Source organism: Mus caroli, chromosome 17, assembly GCF_900094665.2.
Source record: "Mus caroli chromosome 17, CAROLI_EIJ_v1.1, whole genome shotgun sequence".
Lineage (NCBI taxonomy): Eukaryota > Metazoa > Chordata > Mammalia > Rodentia > Muridae > Mus > Mus caroli.
Genome location: NC_034586.1, coordinates 44,037,594 through 44,060,583, shown reverse-complemented (window position 1 = coordinate 44,060,583; position 22,990 = coordinate 44,037,594). Strand labels below are relative to the sequence as shown.

General features: G+C 45.5%; 1 protein-coding gene across 4 annotated transcripts in view; it reads right to left on the bottom strand.

The window, feature by feature from the left end:
* Positions 1-2,361: 2,361 nt before the first annotated feature.
* Positions 2,362-22,990, bottom strand: part of Trerf1 (transcriptional regulating factor 1) — a 225,493-nt gene continuing 204,864 nt past the window's right edge. For 3 of the 4 annotated variants that reach the window (XM_029471314.1, XM_021149160.2, XM_029471316.1), the window contains 3 exons: positions 15,604-15,810; positions 10,359-10,570; positions 2,362-5,330 (listed from right to left, as the gene is read on the bottom strand). In XM_029471314.1, the coding sequence (XP_029327174.1) occupies positions 5,009-5,330; positions 10,359-10,570; positions 15,604-15,810 (741 nt within the window). In that variant the 3' untranslated portion in view covers positions 2,362-5,008. Of the gene's footprint in view, positions 5,331-10,358; positions 10,607-15,603; positions 15,811-22,990 lie in introns of all 4 variants that reach the window. The other variant, XM_029471315.1, reaches the window with a different exon arrangement.

The window sequence follows — 22,990 nt, the reverse complement described above, 5'->3', positions numbered from 1 at the left end:
GACGTCTTTAAAAGATTTGTTTTCTCTTCTAATGGATGCATGCGTGTGTGTGTGTGTGTGTGCGTGTGCGTGCGTGTGTATGCGTGTGTAAGTATGTATTCACTGTGTGTGTCCTGAGTGTCATGTAGAGGTCAGAGTATTACTCTCTGAAGTTGGTTCTCTCCTCCTACTTTGTAGGATCCAACTCAGGCCTGGCATCTGTCTGTCTGCTGAGCCATTTTACTATCTGTTTTGTGATAGAGTCTTGTGTAGCTCAGCTGGCCTAGAACTTGCTGTGTAGCCAAGGTTGGTCTTGAACTCCTGACCCTAAGGCTTCCACTGCCCAGGCACTGGGATCATAGGCAAGCACCATCATGCCTGACTTTGCATAAAGGAAGCAATTTACCCCTCTATAGCTTTTTTTTTTTTGTTAAGAATTATTAATTTCATTTCCCCCAAATCTTCTTTTACAGTTCTTTTATGTAGAGGTATTTGTGATTCACAGATCCCTTCCACATCTCTTAGAGATGTATTGTTCAGTTTTTGTTTTTGTTTCTTTTTTGGTTTTTCAAGACAGGGTTTCTCTGTGTAGCCCTGGCTGTCCTGGAACTCACTCTGTAGACCAGGCTGGCCTCGAACTCAGAAACCCACCTGCTTCTGCCACCCAAGTGCTGGGATTAAAGGTGTGCACCACCACTGCCCAGCCATTGTTAAGTTTCTTTTTTTTTTCTTTTTTAAAATTTATTTATTTATTATATGTAAGTACACTGTAGCTGTCTTCAGATACCCCAGAAGAGGGCATCAGATCTCATTACGGATGGTTGTGAGCCATCATGTGGTTGCTGGGATTTGAACTTGAGACCTTCAGAAGAGCAGTCGGAGCTCTTAACCACTGAGCCATCTCTCCAGCCCACATTGTTCAGTTTCTTAAAACGCCTTCCGAATTATGTTTTGATTAAAAACCCATCCAGTTTCCCAGAATGTGCCTCTCAGCTGACTGGCTGTACCTGGGACAGACAGACTTGCAGAATTCAGGATTCGACTTTCATTCTCAAAAGAATGCGTGCTTCCTTCCATAGAGTGGACCTAGGGGAACAGAGAGGCCTTAACCGATGACTGCAGAGTCTGCTGTGCATTAAAGATTACCCCAGAGGTGTATGGGGAGATGTTCTTGGTATTAATAAGGTCTAAATTTTGCTCTTTAGATGGCAAAGCAGTCCAGGCCCCGATCTACTCCTGTTCAGTATCCAGTTCTTCAGTGAAGCATTCGGCATAGCAGTCACTGAATACGTGCATTACAGTATTGACAGTGTAGGGTGGCTCATGAGGACTGAATGAATGAAGGACTGAATGAAGGACTGACTGAATGGGTGCAGTGGTGCCCCTTTTAGGGGTCTGGAATTGTGGCCCCTAAAAGCTGACTCAGTTTACAACCCTGGCTGTATGTGCACCGCATCTTGGGTTGCTATGTTGATAGAGGATGACCTGAAGGAACAATTAAAATCAAAGTCAGATGATCAAGGTGCGGAAGGAGACAGCCTCACTCAGGATAGATGGTATAAAACATAAAATTCCAAATTTCTTCCCAAATTTATTTGTGACTTCTAAAAAGTAAGTGCAAATAAATTTTAGACATTCGTATTAAAATGCAAATAAATCAGGCTCAACACAGCCGCTGTGGAGGACTTACGGTAAGATTTCTTTTGCTGGGGTTGGGGGCGGTGAAGGGTCCCACTGTGTAGCCCTGGCTGACCTGGACTTTGCTTTGTAGACCAGCGGGCCTTAAGGTCTAAGAGCTCTGCCTGTCTCTGCTTCCCAAGGGCTGGGACCAGAGACTTCTGGGGTGGCACAGTCTGGGGAAGGAGGAACACTTTAACGGCAATAGGATCTGACCAGCAGGTCTAAACCCACTGTCCACAGAACAGGTGAGATATCGGAGTTAGCATTGACCATGCCACCAGGTCGAAAGGACTGAGAGAGAACCATAAAGGTGACGGTTTATTTCAGGACAGTTAACGAAACACCGACTCCACAGTGTATTGGACTATTACACTTCTAGTGGAGGACTGGCCACCCGTGGGAACCAGCGGTTTTTCAGAAGGCTGATTGGCTGGACTGTCCTTAATATTCTCCCGTTCTCATCTGCAAAAGTCTTGTGATCATTCAAACAACAACAACAACAACAACAACAAACCAAATCCAAAACAGCATGACACAGGACATTTTGGGATGGGAGTCAGCCTAGGATGCCCCAGATCATCACCATCATCATCACCATCATCATCACCATCATCATCATCTTAATTTAAGGAATGCACCTCTAAAGGACAGGTCTACAAAACATCTTTATTCATTTGTTACATGTGGTGTTTAAATAGAATGTTGCTTTCCAGCTTCAAACTTTTTTTTTCTTTTTTTTTTTAAAACCCCTGGAAAATAAGACGTTTGATTCACCTTAACAAAAAACTGATCTAGGAAGAAACATTTTTTAGCAAAATGTTATTATAAAATTCACTAGAAAATACTGTCCTTTTCTCTTTTCTTTTCTTTTTTCTTTTTTTGCCAAAATGTTACATAAAATCCTTATTAAAAATACACGCATTAAAAATACATGAGTAGACTCCACACAGCACTTGCCGGTGCAGAGGGAGGGAGCCGCATTCCGGAAACGTACAGTTAAGCATATTAGAAACGACGATGCTAACTTAGAATAGTGCAAATCTGAGTCACATCCTGATCTGAAGGCATGCAGTCACTGGCCGAGAACACGGCCGAACCAAAGCACAGCAGGAAGCAGGCACAGCCACTATGTAAAAACGTTTTCCTTTTTATTACATTAATTTTTTTCAAAAATACTTTTCTTTACAATAGAACTCCTAGAAAATATTTACAACCTTCCTCTAATAAAATATAACAGCAGTTAAATATATTTGAAAATAAGATGGGTTTTTTTTTCCATAAAATATATCTGTTAACTTTTTATATACAGGCTTTCTCAAAGGAAATCTAAATCCATTACTGAAAAACCATCGCATCAGTGGGAGCCGTGTGAAGACATTAACCATTAGGAAGAAAAGTTCTTTGGGGCCTGGGAGGAGGGGCAGCTGAAACACAACACGTACATGCAGGTAAAATCATTTCAGGAAAAAAAAAAGTGCAATATTTTAATCGGAAGTCAATTAAACTTTAAGCTGATAGGAAATACAAACACAGGTATCTGAACTGTCTCATTAAGGAGGAGTTCTTTGGTTATTTCAAGTCAAAATATTCCTTATGCTATTCTGCATGACAAATCAAAATGAACTGTGCCTTGGATATCGGCGGTGGCAGATCAGCTCGTTTCTAAGGTTTCAAACTGGGCAAATCCCCAAGCAGGAGGAGGACACCAGCTTCCTTCCTCAAGCTCTCTGGGCATTTGCTCTTTTCTGTAGCTAAGCAGACGCCACAACAGACAGGGCCTTGGGGTCTGATGAGGAGAGGCCACTGGAATGGTTTTAAAGGAAGCTCATGCAAGATGCCCAGGGAGTTCTTAAAGCAACGCTGCTGAGATCTCACACAGGCTACTACGACAAGCCTCTGAAACAACAGCGAGGAAAATATACCCCCCACCCCACCTAGGAAGGACCTCAAGAGAGTTGTAAAAACAGTGACGGACAGGAAAAGAATCTTGGTAAAGAGTCTCCTGTTTGTGGCTTTCCTGAGGCTCAGAAGCCACTGCCTGAGTGGGGGCTGTGGTGGGCCACGGTGCCCTGGCCCCGAGTATGTGCCAAATGGTTTTGTAGAATCCAATGTGAAGGGTGTCCAACCCTACTCCTCCACTAGGATTGCTCGCTAATGCCACGCTGATCACGGGCCAGCACAGAGCCCGGCATGATAGCTATGCTTACACAGAGCTGGGGAGCTAGTCTACTCAAGGAGGGTTAAGACCTGAAGACACCTGGAGGCCACAGGCCATGATCACAGAAGGGAGGCTGACAGGCGCCCCACTGTGCCAGGGGCAGTGGTCCAGTCTGACTGTGCACTAGCAGTGGGAGGGGGGTCAGCCTAACTGACAGGGAAAGCTTAGGCAATGACAGTTTTGTGGGATTGCAGGTTTATTGCCTTCAAGTACAAATGGCGCCCCCTGCTGTCGGGGACAGAGCAAAGCCATGTAGCTTAGAGAAGTCTGGAATCGCTTTGGTAAGTGACTTGGAACAAATACATTCATTGTTTGAATGCGAGCACTGTAGCAAACTTGAGTCTGGACACATTTGTGTTGGCTTTCAAAGCACTTTCCATCTGTATGTGTTAAGAAAAACCCTATCTCTCTGTAGCTAACATCTAGGCAAAGCTCAGACCAGCACACACATTAGAGCAAGTCAAGAGTGAAAGAGGTTTCACAGTACGTTCAAGTGGTGCAAAATAAGTTCAGAACTCCACTGGCCACGGACCATGTTTAAAACAGAGAGGGGGAGGGGGAGAGAGAGAGAGAGAGAGAGAGAGAGAGAGAGAGAGAGAGAGAAATTCTTCTGATTTGAGAGCAAGAACTCTTGCAGGTCAGAACAGAATAAAATAATTCTTTGTGGGAAAACATGGCCTAAAGTCCCAGAATGAATGGGATAACCTGCTACCTACCTACCTACCTACCTACCTACCTACACACACACACACACACACACACACACACACACACACACAGAGCAAGAAGTTTGGAGATAAAGGCATCCAGGGTGGCTGACATCTGAAAGCAACACGAAGGAGAAGGCTCACCGCAAGGGAAGCAGCCTCGTGAGAACATAGCCCAGATGAGACACCTCTTAAAGATAGTTGTGCCAATTTTTTTTATTCCCCCCAACCCCCAACAAAAACAATGTAAAAGAAGGTAAAAGAGAAAGAAGTGGATTTTTCCCCCTCCCTTAACCTGAAGAAAAGGACCGCTTTTTAAACAGGTAGTTTAAAAGGGTTTCCAAAGGAGCAGGAAGTCCAGGTTCTAGGGGCGACAGAGGTGGAGGCCGTGGCTTCTGTGTCTCTAGGTGATGAACGGGAGGCTTTAGAGTTCTGTATCACCCTGAAGCAAAACCGAATCTTGGTCGTCCAAAAGAAGATCCGTGCCTACCACCTCGGCCTCGTCCATGACGCCTAACTGCTGGACCACATCGTCATCCAGGATGTCCACATCCTTGACTGGCTTCATCAGACTCAGTTGGTCCAGGGGCAGCAGCTCGGGCGCCCCCACCGGCCCCGTAGTCCTCTCGATGGTGGCTGCCATTTCTGCTGCGAAGGCTGCCTTCTGAGCCTTCTGCCTCTGCTGCTCCTCTTGCTGCCGGTGGGTTTTCATGTGCGCATTCCGGCTTTTGATCTTAAAGAAGACCCTGAAAAGGAGGGAGAGAGCAGCCTGTAAAACCTCTGGGCCGACCTTGGTTCCTAGAGATACAGATGCCCCTTGCCCACATGTTCCTGCATGTGCTTCGGGACTGTGGCATACAGGTCTGGTCTGGGGTGGCTTCTTCCTGCTGTGACCAGTCATCTCTCTAAGCACTATGAGGAAGAGGAATGGGGACAGGAAAACTCAGATGGTGTGTCCTGTTTCCTTCCTGTGCTAATGGAGACCGCAAAGGGTGTCCAGTCTGTCCACTGTCCAGCAGGAGCTCCTGCCTCTCCTTTGGCCTCCTTCCATCCCCACCACTGGGATAAAAGGATGCCAGAGTCTCTAGATCAAGGGTCCAGCCTGTTTATTATTCTAGGCACTGGCATACAACTGTGTGTTTGGGATGTGACAGGAAAGTGAGGCGGCGAGGCAGAGAGCATGGTCTGCACACGCCACCCGACTGCTACCTAGGCCATTTTCAGGAAAGTCAGCCCAGATATAAGCCTGTGTTTATGGAGAAAGAAAAGCATAGATACATTTTAGTCACTCTCCCAAGCTAACCGACCAATCAGACAACCAATCAACCCACACACCCAGCCTGAGTTCTCCAGGTTGACAGGGCTTCTATCTGGACATGTGGAAATGAACAGGATGTGAGTAGCTGAAAGAGGCAATCCATGGAACTGGTTCAGTGTTGTTCCTATCTGGAAAACCTCAGGAAACGCTTCTAGTTTTCATTAAGTCTTACTTGGATTTCAATAGGAAATGATCTGGAGAGGGGCAGGCAAGGGCTGGGAAAGGGTCTGAGAGAAAGCCTGACCACCTTCCGTTCTCCCCCGTCTCTCTGGACCCACATAAGGATGGAGGAAGAGAACTGACTCTACAGAACTGTCCCCTGGCCTCCCACGTATCTCCTGGCATGTGCGTGGGCACACATGCACACTAAGAACAAATAAAATCAAAAAGAAAGAAAAGATCCCAAGAAACATAAAGACAAGACAAGAAAAACGCTCACTGTGTGCTTTTGAAGGACAATTGGAAACATAAAATATCAGGTAAGCGCTCTCTTGCCCACACCGATCAGATTCTACACATCTGTACAGACAGTGAGACTTCCTGCAGACAGGACCCAAGTCTGAGCATGCGGCTCGCTGCTTTACACCCACTTTTAACACATGGCTGAATATAAAAGACAGGCTCTCTTGTAGCTCAGGTTAGCCCTCAACTCCATATAGCCAAGGGAAGACATTGGGTCCTCCTGCTTCCATTCCATTCCATTCCATTCCATTCCATTCCATTTCATCCATCCATCTATCTGTTGGGGGTTGTTCTGGTATTCCATCCATCTGTCCATCCATCCATCCATCCATCCATCCATCCATCTGTTGGGGGTTGTTCTGGTATTCCATCCATCTGTCCATCCATCCATCCATCCATCTATCAGTTGGGGGTTGTTCTGGTATTCCATCCATCCATCCATCCATCTATCCATCTATCCATCCATCCATCTCTTGGGGGTTGTTCTGGTATTCAAATGCTAAATACTGTCCCCCAAGATCTGGTTGCAGTCCAGAGAGCATATTCTCCTGTTGTGTAAACTTTGATTGCTAATATTTTCTGACTGGCTAAATTAAAGTGGCCGACAGACAATTACTGGCAAGCGGTATAGAATAGACGTATTCAGTTACCAGGCTAGGGGTTGCAGGTAGTGACCACGAGGTAGACAAAGAAGGAGAGAGAGGATGGAGAGAGAAGGAAGGTGGTTGCAGGAGACCAGATGGCTCGTGAGCACCTGTCCAGGAGAGTACCCTGAGGACAGGCGGAGGGAGGAGGAGCCGCCTGGACGAGACTCAAACAGTGAGGAACAAGGGGCGTGTGGTGTGGCTGGGATAAAGGTGAGAATGCATAGAACTTGCCCAGACTCAGCTTACAGCTTATGGATAAAACAGCAGGGTTTTGAGTCTTTTATATGGATAAGCTAGAATAAATAATTCATTTAATCTCTGTTTGTCCATCCATCCATCCATCCATCCATCCATCCATCCATCCATCATCTGAGACAGGCTCTAGCAAGATAGCCCAGGCTGCCTTTGAACTTGAGATCCTGTCCCATCAGCCCCATGTGTGGTTTCCAGTCACTGTTTTGAGTGAAACAAAGTTTCACGGTGTAGAACTTTTCATCTGCAGTGTCAAGTGCCTGCTCACCAAATTTTGGATTTTAAGACTAGGGATCCTCAGCCTGTGGAGTTTTTGCCTGAGAAGGCCTTTCATGGGTGTAACACACTCCCATGGCATGAGGTCTGTATACATGGAGGCCACGAGAGAACTTTCTGAAGGCAGTTGTCTCCTTTCACGGAGTGGGATCTGGACTTGTCCACAAGTGGCAGCCAGTGCTCTGTCTGTTGAGCTGTCTCACCATCCTCTCACAGGGCTACTGTAAACAGTAAGTGAATCAAGAGTATGAAACACCATTTAACATGGTCTCAGGCAAAACCGGGGAGAACCCACTCGTTGCGGAATGCTGTGGAGTTGCCTGGTTTATTATTATTATTATTATTATTATTATTATCATTATTATTATTATTATATTATTAAACAACTATTCTTTTATTTGGCTGTTGTCTTTTATATGAATAGGTGCCTGCCTGCATGGAATTCCATGCAGCATCTGTGGATGGTAGAAAGGGTATCAGATCTCCTGGTATTGGAGTTACAAATGGTTGTTAGTTACCATTTGGGTGCTAGAAGCAAACCCAGGTCCTCTGGAAGAGCAACTGATGTTCCCAACTGCTAAGCCACCTCTAGTAAGAATTCTGGAATTTTGGCTTTTTTTAAAAACACAAAACTATTATAAGAGTATGTTTTCCTTTTTAATCCCATGCGTGGGGCTGCTTCGGACTGTCTGCAGCTGCTGACTGTGATTTGTCTCGTGCTCTAGCCGAGGTGTGGTTTTGCCAGCTGCAGACAGTTTTTGACATTGCTTCTGAACTTTTCAGAGGGTATATGAATGAGAGGTGGGGTTGGTGGTCATTCAGGGGGGTTGGTTAGTAGTCATGCTCAAAGCAGAAATTAAAAGAAAGGAATCATATTCAGGGATCTTTTTCTCTTCTCTATCCTTCTTTCTCTCCTATCTAGTGGTAGAGGATAAAAGAGGTGTGTGTGTGTGTGGGGGGAGAATAAAGGGTAAGAAAAAGAAGAACTCACAAAGTCGCAAAGAACAGCTACACATCTCTGTTGTAGGATATTTGATCACACTGTGAACCCTGAGATTGTTACTTACTGAAAAACACTTCTTTCTAGTTGTGGTGTGGCTCAGCCCTTAAGCACACACCTTTAATCCCTCTGGCCGGAATGCAGACATGCCCTTAGCACACATCATTAATCCCAAACAATGAAGGTAAAGTTGGTTTGTAGAAGGAAGCACCCATGTTTGAAAGTGATACCTAACTGAGTGGCAGACAAAGTGATGAATCATAAAAAGACTTGACAGAATAGAATCTGCCCAAGTCTCATGAGAAGAGGAAAGGGAAGCTACTTAAGAAAGCAGTGCTGAGAAAAAGAAGGAAGGGAGAAGTTTTACCAGACAGTTATAGAGAGAGGTTGCAGAGAGAGAACAAGCTAGACACAGGTGAAGAAAGAATGAGCCAAAGAATGAGGAGTCAGATTAGAATGTACTGCCACAGATAGCTGGAGGCCAAGCAAAGCAAAAAGTCAGAGGCCGAGAGAGAAGACAGTGTGATTCAGTCAGCTTGGAGAAGAGTTTGAACTGAGTCGACCACCCACCTAGAGTTTGAAAAAACAAAAAAAGGTGAGCTTAATCAGCAGTTAAGTCTCAGAGGCTGAAAACAGTCTAGGCATAGATAAAACATACAAGCTAGAAGCTTCCAGAACCAGGCCTGGGTTAGCAGACTGAGGCAGTAAGCCTTGGAGACAATTATATCAGGCAAATACAAGTTACTTTTACACATCTTTCTAGCCCACCTGACATATATTCTGTGAGGACGTGCAAACAGAAGTCCCCACTGGCCTCACAGAACTAAGAGAGCCACCTGGTAGGTGTCACCCCAGGTATCTTTCCTTAAGTGCTCAAGACACTAGAGACTATCGAGAGGAACTCAACAAGACCCTCCCAGCTATCAGGAGGTGATAATGCTGCAGCCTTGGGGTTAGGCAGATTAAATGAGAAGGAAGCTATAGACAAGCCAAGTATTTTACCACTAGTTAGGCTCTTTGTAATGGAGCTAAGCAAAATGAAGCAGAAAGCCGGAGCAGCATGGAGGCCAGGCACCGACGACATCTGGACATAGCAAGGATTTTGTCTTTTTTGTTTGTTTGTTTTCAAGACAGGGTTTCTCTGTGTAGCCCTGGCTGTCCTGGAACTCACTCTGTAGACCAGGCTGGCCTCGATCTCAGAAACCTGCCTCTGCCTCCCAAGTGCTGGGATTAAGGGCATGCGCCACCACATCCGGCAGCAAGGTTTAAATATCAGCTTTGCTTTCCTGGCAGTGTGACTTGGGAGAAGTCATTTTACCTGACTTTACAATCTTTACTTGGAAACTACGCACGAAGGTGCCTTGCATTGGGTGGAGTTCTTCCCTGTGGGGATTGAGTGAATTCACACCCATGAAGTGTGTGGTGGAGTAAAAACCCTCTGTGCGAGCTATTATCCTTCTCACCTACTGTTGGCTTCCTCCTTTGGGTGCTGTTTTAAGTTATATCTGAAGGGACAGGGACAAAAAACCAGGTTTTATCCTATGCCTGGGCTTTAATCAACTGAATGTGCCAGCTTGCATCATGATGATATAAAGGATAGGATACCTCGTTTTCATGTGATGTGATGTTCGAGAATGTGGTAATTGATTAGTGATGTCTGCTGTGGGCAGAGGCATGAATAGAGGGAGTGAGAAGATCTCTCTGCAGATCCCCTGGGTGGTATCAAGGGGAGTCCTGAGAGTCAGCTGAAGAAACAGCCCCCCACGGAGCCATCATTCATTTTGACCTTGGGTTTGGTCCCTGGCTCAAGTGCACCTACTTGCCGCACTCCTTGCAGGGGAAGATGGTGGCGGGGTCCGTCTCTCCACTGGTGGTACTGTGAGATGGTGAACTCTTCACGGAGCAGTACCCACTCTGGGTGCCACCCGGCTTCTGCTTCCCAGAGGGGACGGCACCTCGGGTCTTAGCCACCTGGTTGGTGCCGCCGTGGATGCGGGCGTGACCGTTCAGTGCCTGTCGGGAGCTGAACACCTGAGGAAGAAAGGGAGCGACATGACATCTACAGTCCTGAAAAGGAAATTAGGGTTGTTAGTTACTTGGTGGCAAAACACGGGATACACGAAACAGCACAGGGCTCACACAAGCAAGCGCTGGGCGTGTGCCACAGAAAGCAAAGCTTAGACACCCCAACCACGAAATCTGTGCGGATAAAACTTCTTTCCCCTGGTCTAACCAGAGTGCAAGGCCATGTGGCTTAGTACCAAGGACAAACTCTTAACTCAAAGCCAGGTGCAAATATCAGAGGCCGTTAAACCACTCGGTTCTCAAATACTTTTTTTTTTTTTTTTTAATTTTACTTTTTTTTTCTAAGTGCAAAACGAGGAGTTAGAGGGCCCCTCAGTAGCTCATTGCTTTCTGTGATGCTAGGGACAGAACTTGGGCCTCAAGCTTGCTAGATGAATGTTCTTGCTCTGAGCTACATCTGCAACCCAAGTGCACCACAGAAGCCAAAAGAGCCAGGCTTTCTTGTAGTTTAAAGCATGGTTTCAAACATGAGGCAGTTCTCCTGCCTATCTCCTGAGTGCTAGAATTACAAGTCTCTATCACTAGGCCTGGCTGGAAGTTCGCAGACCAATGACTTCTTTGAGTTAGAGTCCAATCTGCAGTCCAGGCTGGCCTTCGAAGACCTTACTGTATAGCAGAATTCCTTATCCTCCTGCCTTCCTCCTCTAAGTGCTGGGAGTACAGGTCTGCCATCATGCCTGGCTGGCTTTTCAAATATTTCCACAGAGCTGGGTTTCTTGGCTTCAGCCCTGTAGATACATGGGACTGGACAGGTGGTGACTGTCCTGTGCACAGGAGGTGATTAGAGGCTTCTGTGGCCTCTACCCACCAGATGCCAGCCCCACCTTCCCAGTCCTAGCAAAAATGTTCTTGCAGGACCAAATTATCCTCTGTCCAGAGTCACTGGAGTACTGGGCTATGGCCCACAGCCCTCCAAACCAACAGCCTTTATTCCACCACAGTGGCTTTAGGTGGCCTCTCTTTGTTCAGCTCATGGGTCCTTTTTATTATATTACAAAAAAAATCTATTTCTGATTTACTGAACCCAATCTTCACTGCTAGGCATGGAATAAACCATCAATCACATGTTCTTTGATGAGATTTTTAAAAAGTCACTAAGAAGGTCTATCTTGCTGAGCATGTCTGATTGGGCAAAGTAAAAGATGACTCCTGTCCTCTGCAAAAAAAAAAAAAAAAAAAAAAGAAATCAAATAAAAAATGAACCCTAATCCCCCAAATTAAAAACCAAACATTTATTGTACCCTAAAGAATGAATTGAAAAAGCACCCAGTTTCTGAACAAATTCACCAAGAAACATTGTCATTTAAAGTCACATCTTAGTCTGCAGGAAGCCTTTTAAACAAAAACCAGTGCTGGGATGCAGAGGCCAGGCTGCCAGAGACCCAGCAGGCTGGCCATTCCCACGTTCTTACAGAGGCAATGGAACAGGCATGCACTTCTATTTAATGTTTGTTTGTTTTTGAGACAGGGTTTCTCTGTATAGCCCTGGCTTCCCTAGAACTCATTCTGTAGACCAGGCTGGCCTTGTGAACTCAAACCTACCTTTGCCTCCCAAGTGCTGGGATTAAGGACATGTGTTACCACCAACTGGCTCACTTCTATTATTTTTAAAGCCTTTTCATTTTTCTGAAAACATTTTATAAAACATTTTACTTCTTTCTTTCTTTTGACGCAGGGTATCACGAGGTAGTCCTGGCTGGCCTTGAACTAGAGAAGTCTGCTTTTGCCTCCAGAGGGCTGGGACTAAAGGTATGTGCCACCTGCCCAGCCCAGGATATAAACACTTTACAGTCTTTCTTTAAATGGCAGACTCAATGACAGCATCAATATACTTTGTATCAGACAAGCAAGGATGAGCTGGAGGACGATGGAGCTTCCTGAGAAGCGGGTGACACCTCTAGAACGTGTCTGTGCCTGACACCTGTGTGTCAGGCTTTATGTGAAACCCTATGTGGGGAAATCTCAGGAGTGCAGACTAGTGGGGACAGGCAGGACACACAGAAGCCATGCCACACAGCCTCTAGGGTGTGGAGCCTTAGAGGACACTGGCTGCAAGAGCACTGGTGGCTGCCAGGGTGATTGGTGAGACACGCTGATGCTGGGACAAACAATGATGCTATGAGCTTGCTAAATGCCCTGACAATGGTGACTGGGAAGCTGTTTTGGACATATGTTCCTGACCCACCTTTGCTTGCCTATATCCCAGATTGGACAAGATACCTTGCCTCAAGCTTTTAGACCTCGTGGGACAGAGAACATGGAGACTGTGGAGACTGCCTTTGAAAAATTAATCAAACAGAGAAGTTGTTATAGTGACTCTTCTACTTCCTTTAATGTGACCAGTTATTCTGACTCTATCATGGACTGGTCTAGAAATCAATTCAATATTGAATATTGAATTTGAAATAATAGTTTTCATTTAGAAGGCTGGTTCTGGGCATTTTCAGAGACATTTGAAAATTCACAACTGCCTTGTATGAAGTTACATTTGCAGTGGATAAAACTGGAATAGGATCTGGATTTATAACAAAGACGGGATCTGGACTTTGAACAAGTGTTAGTGCATGTGTTAAAGATCCTAATCTTTTATTAATAGGCCATGTTAAAACTAGTTTTGTCTCTTCTGCCATATTTAATGTAAGTTATATTGATTGAACATTTTCTAATTACGTTAGTGTATTGCAATCTGACATGTCTGTTATGGTGGTCTATCAACCAGCTTTTGTTGTATTGCCTGTGAGTATGACAGGACCTTAGTATTCTGAAAAAAGCTTGCAGGTACTGGAATAAGTGAGTCAGGCTTTAAGCAGAAGCAGGAGGGGAGTGGGCTTGATTGTTGCTGGTGTAGCAACTTTGATTACATTTATAGCTAGGACCACTGCTTTTGCAATTGCTTTGTCACAAGAAGTTAAGACAGCTACTTTTCTTAATTATTTAGCAAAAAATGTTAGCAATGATCTGAGTATTCAAGAGGATTTAGACAGGTGTTTGGAACAAGGGATTGATGCTCTTTATGATACCATTCAAACTATCAGAGAGGAGGCTCAGAGTTTAAGAGTAAGGAGCCACCTCGAGTGTCATGCTAAATACCAATGGATTTGCGTTACTTCTAAAATTTACAATGATTGTCACTATAATTGGGAAAAAGTTCAAAGACACTTGCTGGGTATTTGGCGCAATTCTAACACCTCTCTGGATATTTTAACTTTGCATACTGAGATTATGAATTTAAAGGATGCTACTCTGCTGAGCTTTGATGCTGCAGATATTGCTGATAAAATTATTTGTGGCCTGAGGTCAGTATTTCTATCTTGGCCAAGCTTTAAGAATGGCATATATAAGAGGCAGGTGAATTTCTGAATTTGAGGCCAGCCTGGTCTACAGAGTGAGTTCCAGGACAGCCAGGGCTACACAGAGAAACCCTGTCTCAAAAAAAACTTAAAAAAAAAAAAAAAAAAAAAGAATGGCATATATAGCTTGATCATGCTAGTCCTTCTTGTCCTGGGAATACTTTTATTCCTGCCCATTGTGATAAAACTTGCCTTTAACAACATCATTATGTTGGTGGCCACACAATACATGGCTTGAAACTAAAAATAGATCCCCAGACAGTTATTAATTTAACAGGTTGGCAGCCAATGACAGGTAAGATTCTGCACAGAGCCTTTCCAACCTAAGACAGAATAGCATTGCTTTTGATAATGCATATTCTATGACGGGTAAGGAAGGCTCTCTTGCTAGAATGACCTAAGACAGGCATAGTCTTGTTTCTGAAATAAAAAAGGGGGAGATGTGGAGTGCTTTTGGGGGCCACTTCTTGAAATTTCTTGGCAGCAATTTTACATCTGACCAGGTCAAAAGAAGTAAGATCATGGTGGGAATCTGGACTCAGGAAATAGGCCCAGATTAAGAATATTTGCATTTGAGCTAATGTAAAGCTCAGAGCAGGCTCAGCTGAGGCGTGTGTGGCATTCCTTTTGTCTTGCACATCCTGACTAGTCCCTAGAAAGGTGTTTGGGGGATTTTGTTTATTGCCTTGCTTGTTCCCTGACCCAGAACTGATCTTATTATTTTGCATGTACTTAAAGTGGTATACAAGCAGACTGGAAAAAACCATAAACCCACTCAAGCCTCAGAACTGGCTGGGGTCATGCTACAGTGTTGGCTAATTGTCTTCTGTCTTTTCAATCCCCACTCCTGCCCTGGAGAACCTGTTGACTGACTGAGCTGGCTTAGTCACCACATTACAACAGGCTCTTTCGGGCTCAGGAGGAGGCGGAGGGGTCTCCCAGATTCTCCCTCATCCTGGTCACATCATAAAGTTGCTTAGTGAAGTTTTGTCCCCTCAGGCTGCAGAGTCAAACTTTAGTTGCTTGGGAACAACTTGCTCAGATGTCACTTATGTGACATTTGAATTAGAAGTAGTAACACTTTCATGGGATATGAAAAGTTAAACCTTCCAGAGAGATAAAACTGGAGGTGGTTTCAGGCAAGCCACTGTGTTAAAAAAGGGGAACCCTGGTGGAATCTTCTAGTGAATTTAAATGCGTATTGACAAGATATAATCTGGCCTTGGGTGCCACACAGTCTGAGGACCTGCAGAGTACCAGGAGACAGTATAGTAGACAGTGTGTGCCTTCTGGAGACCTGCTCTCATGCAGAGCACACCTCCTGGAGGCAAAGTCTCACTATGTACCACAGGCTGGCCTCAAGGTCTCAATTCCCCTACCATGGCCCCCAGAGTGCTGAGCATGACAGGCCTGTGCTGCCACTCTTGGCTTGGCTTTAGGGCCCTCCTCAATTCCCCAGCGTGCAGTATCACACTTGGCAGAGGACATACAGCCACTCTCCCTTGGCCAAGCGAGTAAGAAAGTGGTAGCTACGTGGCAGGCGTCTGCCGGAAGTCCACCGCTCTTAGAACTAGGTACAGCTGCATGACCCTCACGTCTCCCAGAGCCAGGGACAACACAGATACTTACAGCCCCACAGTTGGGCATTTCACAAATGAAATTGCCTGATGGTTGTTGGCCAACAGCCTGCATGGGTGGCCCCTCCGTGGGAGCCAGGGCAGTGGTGGGCGGTGGCTCTGGAGACTTGGGCACTTCACTCTCCTCTTCTTTTATGGATTTCCTATCTTCTTCTGGGTCTTCTTCTTCCTCCTCGGCCTCCTCTTCCTCTTCGCTGGTCTGTTGTTAATAAAAGCAAGAGAGTGATATTCCCAAAAGGCAACTTTGTGGTGGACAGAAATCACAAGCCAGGAGGTCATGGGACACTTGGGTCGCCCCCATGATCCCTCATAGAAAAACCTGCTAAGGCAGAGGGGAAAGGCGTGGAGATCCTCTGCCTGGGGGTGGGGGAGGGGAGAATAACAGTGGGTAAAGCGCTTGCTGGACAAGCATGAGGACCTGAAGTCCCAGTCCCTCGTCCTCAGATGAAAGCCAGGTGTGTGTGGATGCCTCCAGTGCTGGGAGGTTGTGGGCCAACCAGCCTAGTTTAGAAGTTAGGCTCCAGACTCACCGAAGAGACCCTGCCTCAAGAAATAAGGTAGAGAGACTAGAGTGGTGCATCATTGATTAAGAACCCTGATTGCTCTTTCAGAGGACCTAAATTACATTCCCAGCACCCATGTCGAGAAGATCACAATCACCAGCGACTCCAGCTCCAGGGGATCTTATGCCCTCTTCTGGTTTCCTTGGGTACTACACACACATGACATACATGTATAGAGACACATATACACATAAAAAAAAAAAAAAGGCTGGAGAGATGGCTCAGCAGTTAAGAGTGAATACTGTTCTTCAGATGACCAGTGCTCAGTTCTCAGCACACTTATTAGGCAGCTCTCAACCAATATCAATCTAGTTTGAGAGTATATGATGTCCTCTTGTGGTTTCCATAGGAACCCGCATAAACATGGTGCATATATACAATATTACAAAATAATAAATCTTTAAAAAAATCTTTAGGTGGAGGTGGAGTATAGAGAGATGGCTCAGCAGTTACGAGCGTTTGCTGTCCTTGCAGAAGCCCCAGGACCAGTTCTCAGCACCTACACAGTGGCTCATAACCACTCTGGTTCCAAGACATCTGAACTCTATAGGCACGGGGCATGAATATGATACGTATACACATATACAGGCAAAACACTCATATGCACAGAATAAGACTTCCAATAGCAAGTTATTTGAGCAGGGTGGTGTGAGTTGACTGGGAAAGAATTCAGGGAATAAAATGACTTTAAAACTAATTTATTTTTATTTATTTGTATGGTTTTGAGTCTGCATGAGTTTATGTGCACCATGTGCAAGCCAGTGCCCAAGGTGGGCAGAGGGCATCGGATTCCCTGGAGCTGGAGTTATAGATAGCTATGAGCTACTTAATGTGGGCACTTAGAACCCAACCTTGGTCTTCAGCAAGAGAAGTAAGTGCTCTCAACTGATGAGCCATCTCTCTATCATTTTTTTGTTCCATGTAGCTCAGCCTGGTTTTGAACTTGCTTTGTAGCCAAGGCTGCCCTTGACTCCTGAGCTCCCGCTCTCATCCCTCCAGTGCTGAACGTAGAAGCATAGCCTCACCACACCTAGCTTGCTTTCCTGCTATCTCTTTTTGCTTTTCAGACAAGATCTCACGATGTAGTTCAGACTGGCTTTGAAGTCACAATCTTCCTGCCTCAGCCTCTCCTGCCCCTATCCCTTAAGACAAAGTTTCACACCACAGTCCAGATTGGCCTAAAACTCACTATGGCCTAAAACTCAGTTACAGTCCAAACTGGACTGTAACTCATGGCAATCCCATGCCTCCACCTCTTGAAAGCTGGGATTACAACCATACCATACTGGCCACTCTCCAGTTTTGATTTAGGGGTGAGTTGTGGGAGAATTAGAGACAATACCAGCCAACACAAGGCAGTTAAAACTTTACCCTCTGCAGTGCTGTTCACAGGTAATGTGATGTAACACACAGGTATCACGCTCGTGTAGATGCAGGGTCAAGAGGTGGTGTTGGCAAGAAATGGCCAGTTTCCAGCCAGTTAATCAAGATCAATTAGTAGTGATTACACAGTCAGTGGGAACTGCACAGGCCCAACACCTATTGTGGAGTAGTTTCTAGAAAAAGGCCCCTTGTTAGTACTGAACACGCAGGTTGGTTTTACATAGGTTGCCTTCCTCCTGTTACCAATCCCCTTTCAAATCCTGAGTCTGCAAAACAGTGCATGCCCTCTTTAAAAGAACTGGGACTCTGTAGTCTCAACTCTTAAGTGGAGCTGGCCTCCACTTTGGCATTTATAAGACATGCTACACAATAAAGCTTTATAACAGTGGCACTTGTTCCACGGTACTTACTATAATTACAATTTTCTCACAATGTCATCTCTATTGACTTAAGAACGCTGAAGACATACTTCATATTTGTAGCCACAAAATGACAAATTGAACTCTACTGCATGGCGGCTACCCACATCTCAGGACTTCAGATGGTTTTTTTTGTTTGTTTGTTTTGTTTTTTTGTTTTTTTTGTTTCTCGAGACAGGGTTTCTCTGTGTAGCTCTAGCTATCCTGGAACTCACTTTGTAGACCAGGCTGGCCTCGAACTCAGAAATCCGCCTGCCTCTGCCTCCCAAGTGCTGGGATTAAAGGCGTGCGCCACCACGCCCGGCTTTCAGATGGGTTTTTATTTCACTTGGCAATCTGTACAAGTTCCTAACTCATTTATCACCAAGGTGAAGTAACTCAGAGATACAAAGATAGGGGGATCAAGGGAGCACTCCGTAGCTACATGTTGGCAATTTTATGATGCACTGCCAATGGAGACATTTAGAACAACTTCAGATGGGAACTGGGCAGACCCAGGGCAGGAAGGAAGAGATACACAAACACATACACGTGCATACCCGTGCATATGCACGCAGGCACACACAATTATATATAATTATTATATCTATATAGTATATAGATATAATTGTGTGTGTGTGTGAGTGTGTGTGTGTGAGAGTGAGTGTATGCTACCTGCATGCCCAGCCTGCAGAAGCCAGAAGACCCCCTGTAGTGACAGGCAATTGTGAGCAGCCCAATGTGGGTGCTGGGAATAAAACCCAGGTCCTCTGGAAGAGCAGCAAATGCTCTCAACCATCTCCCCAGCCCAAGGAACGAAAGTGAACACAGTGCGGGAACCTGAATTGTCCCCATCATAAGTTCCTTGCAGAAGACAGGCTTTTATATCCCCGCTGCCACAAACAGGGAGACTGGAATACAGACATTCAAGCCAGATCTCCAGAGACATACATCCAAATGTCAGGGCTGCTCTTGATAGCAATGAGGAAATGTGTTACATGTGTGGTGTTCATTGGGCACCTCTCCTCCTCGGACCCCCTACAGGACAATTCTCCCAGAACTCTGTACAGATGTCTGTTTTAAAGAAACCATAAAGTCAGCCAGACAGGTCATTTTCCTGACCAGGAAAATGAACTGAAGGGGTGGGGAGTTGACCCCATTGGTAAAGTGCTTGCTTTGCAGAATGAGGATCTGAGTTCAAGTCCCAAAAACCACTCAATAAGGCCTGGCATGGAGGCATATATGCCTGTGGAGGCTGCATCCCAGAGCTACAGAGGCGGTGACAGGCAGTTTCCCAGGGATCCCTGGACAGCCAAGCCTCGCTAATTAGCACTGGATCCAGTGAGAGAGGGTCAGAAGTGGCTCAGGCTGGACCTCACACTATCCTGCTCAGCAAGTGAGCATTGCTGTGCCCACCCCTGAGGTCCCTGAAGCTGTCCCTCCCTCAGTGAGCCTCCTTATACTTCCTCTGGGGAATGCTCGCTTCTCTTTTTCTTTTTCTTTTAAATTACATTTATTTGTGTGTGTGTGCGTGTGCGTGTGTGTGTGTGTGTACGTACAGATCCACCCACATACCTCATGTTGAGGTCAGAGGACAACTTTTAGGGGTGGATTCTCTCCTTTCATCTCGTGGCCCCAGTGATTGAACTCAGAATAACAGATTTGGCAGCAAGCACCCTTTACCTGCTGAGCCATCTTGCTGGCCCAAGCCTGAGGGTGAGGACCATGTGCTAGGGTTGGGCCTGCTGCACCTTTCCTGTCCTCTCAGTTTCCGTTTCTCCTTGGCAGTTGGTGCTCGGACTATTGACTGTGCTCAGAGAACCCAAGAGGAAGTTGGAGCTAAGACTCGGGTCTTAAAGACTGTTTTAAGGGTCCTGAGTCATCTCTGCACACAAGTCATATGCTTTCCCCTGCACATATAAGGAAAAAGGGTGTGGATGTTATAACCCACCCCAACGCTGGCTTCTTGTCAACGAGCCGGCAGGCGTGGCACCTTCTCTGCTTTTTTCCCAGACAGCACTCTGGCTCGGCCTTTCCTCTCCTGACGTACAGTGGCCAAGATGGCGCTTCTACCTAGTATGGCAATGCCCCCCTAACACATTCTTCAGACCAACACCTCTGTGTTCCATCCATCTCCTTCCGGCATTCACACAGGGCGGCTGCTATGAACCATTGATCCCTATCTCAGAAAAATGTTCGTTCATTCGACAAATATTTCCTGAGTGTCATCTACGTGTGCCTATTGCCCTGAGCACTGTCTCTAGGCCCTTGTTACACCAGAACCCGAGAAATGTTTCTCTCTTATCTGACCATATCATCTGACTTTCCATTCATGTGCATGTGTGTGCATGTGTGTGCACATGTGTGGAGGCCTGAGGTTGCCCTGTAGAGTCTTCCTCTAGCACACTCCACCATATTCACTGAGGCAGGGTCTCTCAATTGATCCCAGAGCTCAAAGACACGACTAGTTTGGCTAGTCAGCTTGCTCCAGGATCCCATATCTCTGAACCTTCTTCTTTTTTTTTTTAATTATTTATTTATTTAATGTAAGTACACTGTTGCTGTCTTCAGACACTCCAGAAAAGGGAGTCAGATTTCATTAGGGATGGTTGTGAGCCACCATGTGGTTGCTGGGATTTGAACTCCGGACCTTCAGAAGAGCAGTCGGGTGCCTTTACCCACTGAGCCATCTTACCAGCCCCTCTCTGAACCTTCTAAACACTAAAATTATGGTTATATAGCTATGTTCACATGAAACAAACCCTGGTCTCCTGCTCTCAAAGCAAGCACTCTAACCACTGAGTGACCTCCCTAATCCCTGAGATCGCATTTTTGTCTTTTCCTGAAACATAGTGCTGAAATGGGCCAGAACATTCCCGAAACAAAAGGGACTTTTCCAATCACTGACACCATCCGTCCCACTTTATGGGTCAGCATGGAGGGAGGTCCAGGCCTCAGGGCAGCGTTTCCTGTGATTCCTCAATTACTATCTATTCTACTCATGCGGACAGCATGGCTCGGTGACCCTGGACAAGCCTCCTGCCTGGGCCACAGCCCATAAGGCTGTGTATGCTTTGACTCTAAGACTTTCTGGTTCTCATTCATATTGTTTTCAAATACTCTTGGAATTCATAGTCAAGTTTCCATTGTATGTGAAATTCCACATACATCCAAATTAGAATATATCCTGTGAGTGGTAAGGTCAGAGAAGACAGACAGCATTCAACATCTTGACTGTTGATATCTACATATACTGCTGTTTAAACATTAAGAAAAGAAAATTGGGATTTTAAAATTTTTTATATTTTTTTGCTTCCCTAGTTCCTCCTCTGCCTTGCAAGGGGTCTTTCTGTGTCTGCCGCAAGTGTGTGTTTCCTTATCCCCAATAAATGCATCCTCCACTCCCCCCTAAAAAAAAAAACTGCTAAAAAATTATGTTATGGGCATGGATGTTTTGCTTGTATGTATGTATGTATGTATGTGCACCATAGTTTGTGCCTGATGCTTGAGGCGGCCAGAAGAGGGCGCTGGATCAATTTGGACTGGAGATACAGACAACTGTGAGCCATCATGGTGTTGTAGGAACCAAACCCAGATCCTATGCAAGAGCAGACAGTGCTCTTAGCCATTAAACAGTCTTTCAGCTCATATATTGATGTGCATATTGTGGGGATTAAATACTTTCAGTTGATAGAAAGGCCACAGTAGGCCAGATTGTTCTTTCTTTTGTTCTTTCTTCTTTTCATATTTTATACTTTCAGTTTTTAAAGATTTACATATTTATTTACTTATTGTGTTTATTCATTTAGGTTTGTTTGTTTGTTTGTTTTTGAGACAGGGTTTCTCTACGTAGCTCTGGCTAAACTGGAACTTGCTCTATAAACTAGGCTGGCTTCGAACTCCCCAGTGCTGGGATTAAAGGTGTGTGCCACCACTGCCTGGCTGCAGATTCGTTCACACTGGGAAATCAGGTGTGGTAGGAATGTAGGAGAGGGTACTGTTTCCCTGGGGCTGGAGCTGCCATTTGGATTTTGTAAACCAAACTCCGGTTCTCTGGAAGAGCAGGGTGGGTTCTAAGTACTGAGCCATCTCTGTATCCCTAGGCCTTTACTATTCAATTTTATTTTTATTTTAATGGGTTGTTTTTTTTTTTTTTTGAGGTAAGTTTTCATGTAGCCCAGGCTAGCCATGAATTATTTAACCAAAAATGACCTAGGCCTTTTGACCTTCCTTGTCACCAGCTTCTGAGAACTGCAATGACCAGCGAGTCATCAGGTCTCAGGTCTAGAATATGAAGATGACTCTGGGTTGTCTGATAATCAAGAAGATCAACGCCAGGAGTGGACGGTGATATAAGGACTGGAACCATCCACACCCATGCAGCAGCTCCTCAACGGTAAGACTTCCTGGTAACACTCCCTACAGGCCACAATGCCTCTTGGCCACGCTTTAGAGGGAATGCCACACAATCCCAGACCTCCTCTATCTTTCTGAGATAGGTTATTGTGGGAGGCATGGAGGCCCTTGTGCTTCCAGATAGGCACTAGGGCAAACAACAGAGGGTTGTCCTTACGAAGGAGTGGATCTATAACCTGTTACCTGCCACAAAGGCTGGGAGCAGATGTGGCTAGTAGCCTGGCGACCTCTGTGCTATCTGGGTGGCAAAGACCATACCAGACCCCACCCCCCATCTTCATCGTGAGCTCGCCAAGGTACAGAACCCACCTTACGGACGATATCACATGTACTTTACAAAGGGCTTCTATGCAGTCATGTCTTAAGCGTTATTGTGCTCATGGGACTGAGTTAATTAACACCAAGAAAAATTTCACCAAATTGTGCTGTGAAAAACTACTTTGGCCAGACTTTTTGTACTGGTTAGTTTTGTGTCAACTTGACACAGCTGGAGTTATCACAGAGAAAGGAGCTTCAGTTGGGGAAATGCCTCCATGAGATCCAACTGTAAGGCATTTTCTCAATTAGTGATCAAGGGGGAAAGGCCCCTTGTGGGTGGGACCATCTCTGGGCTGGGAGT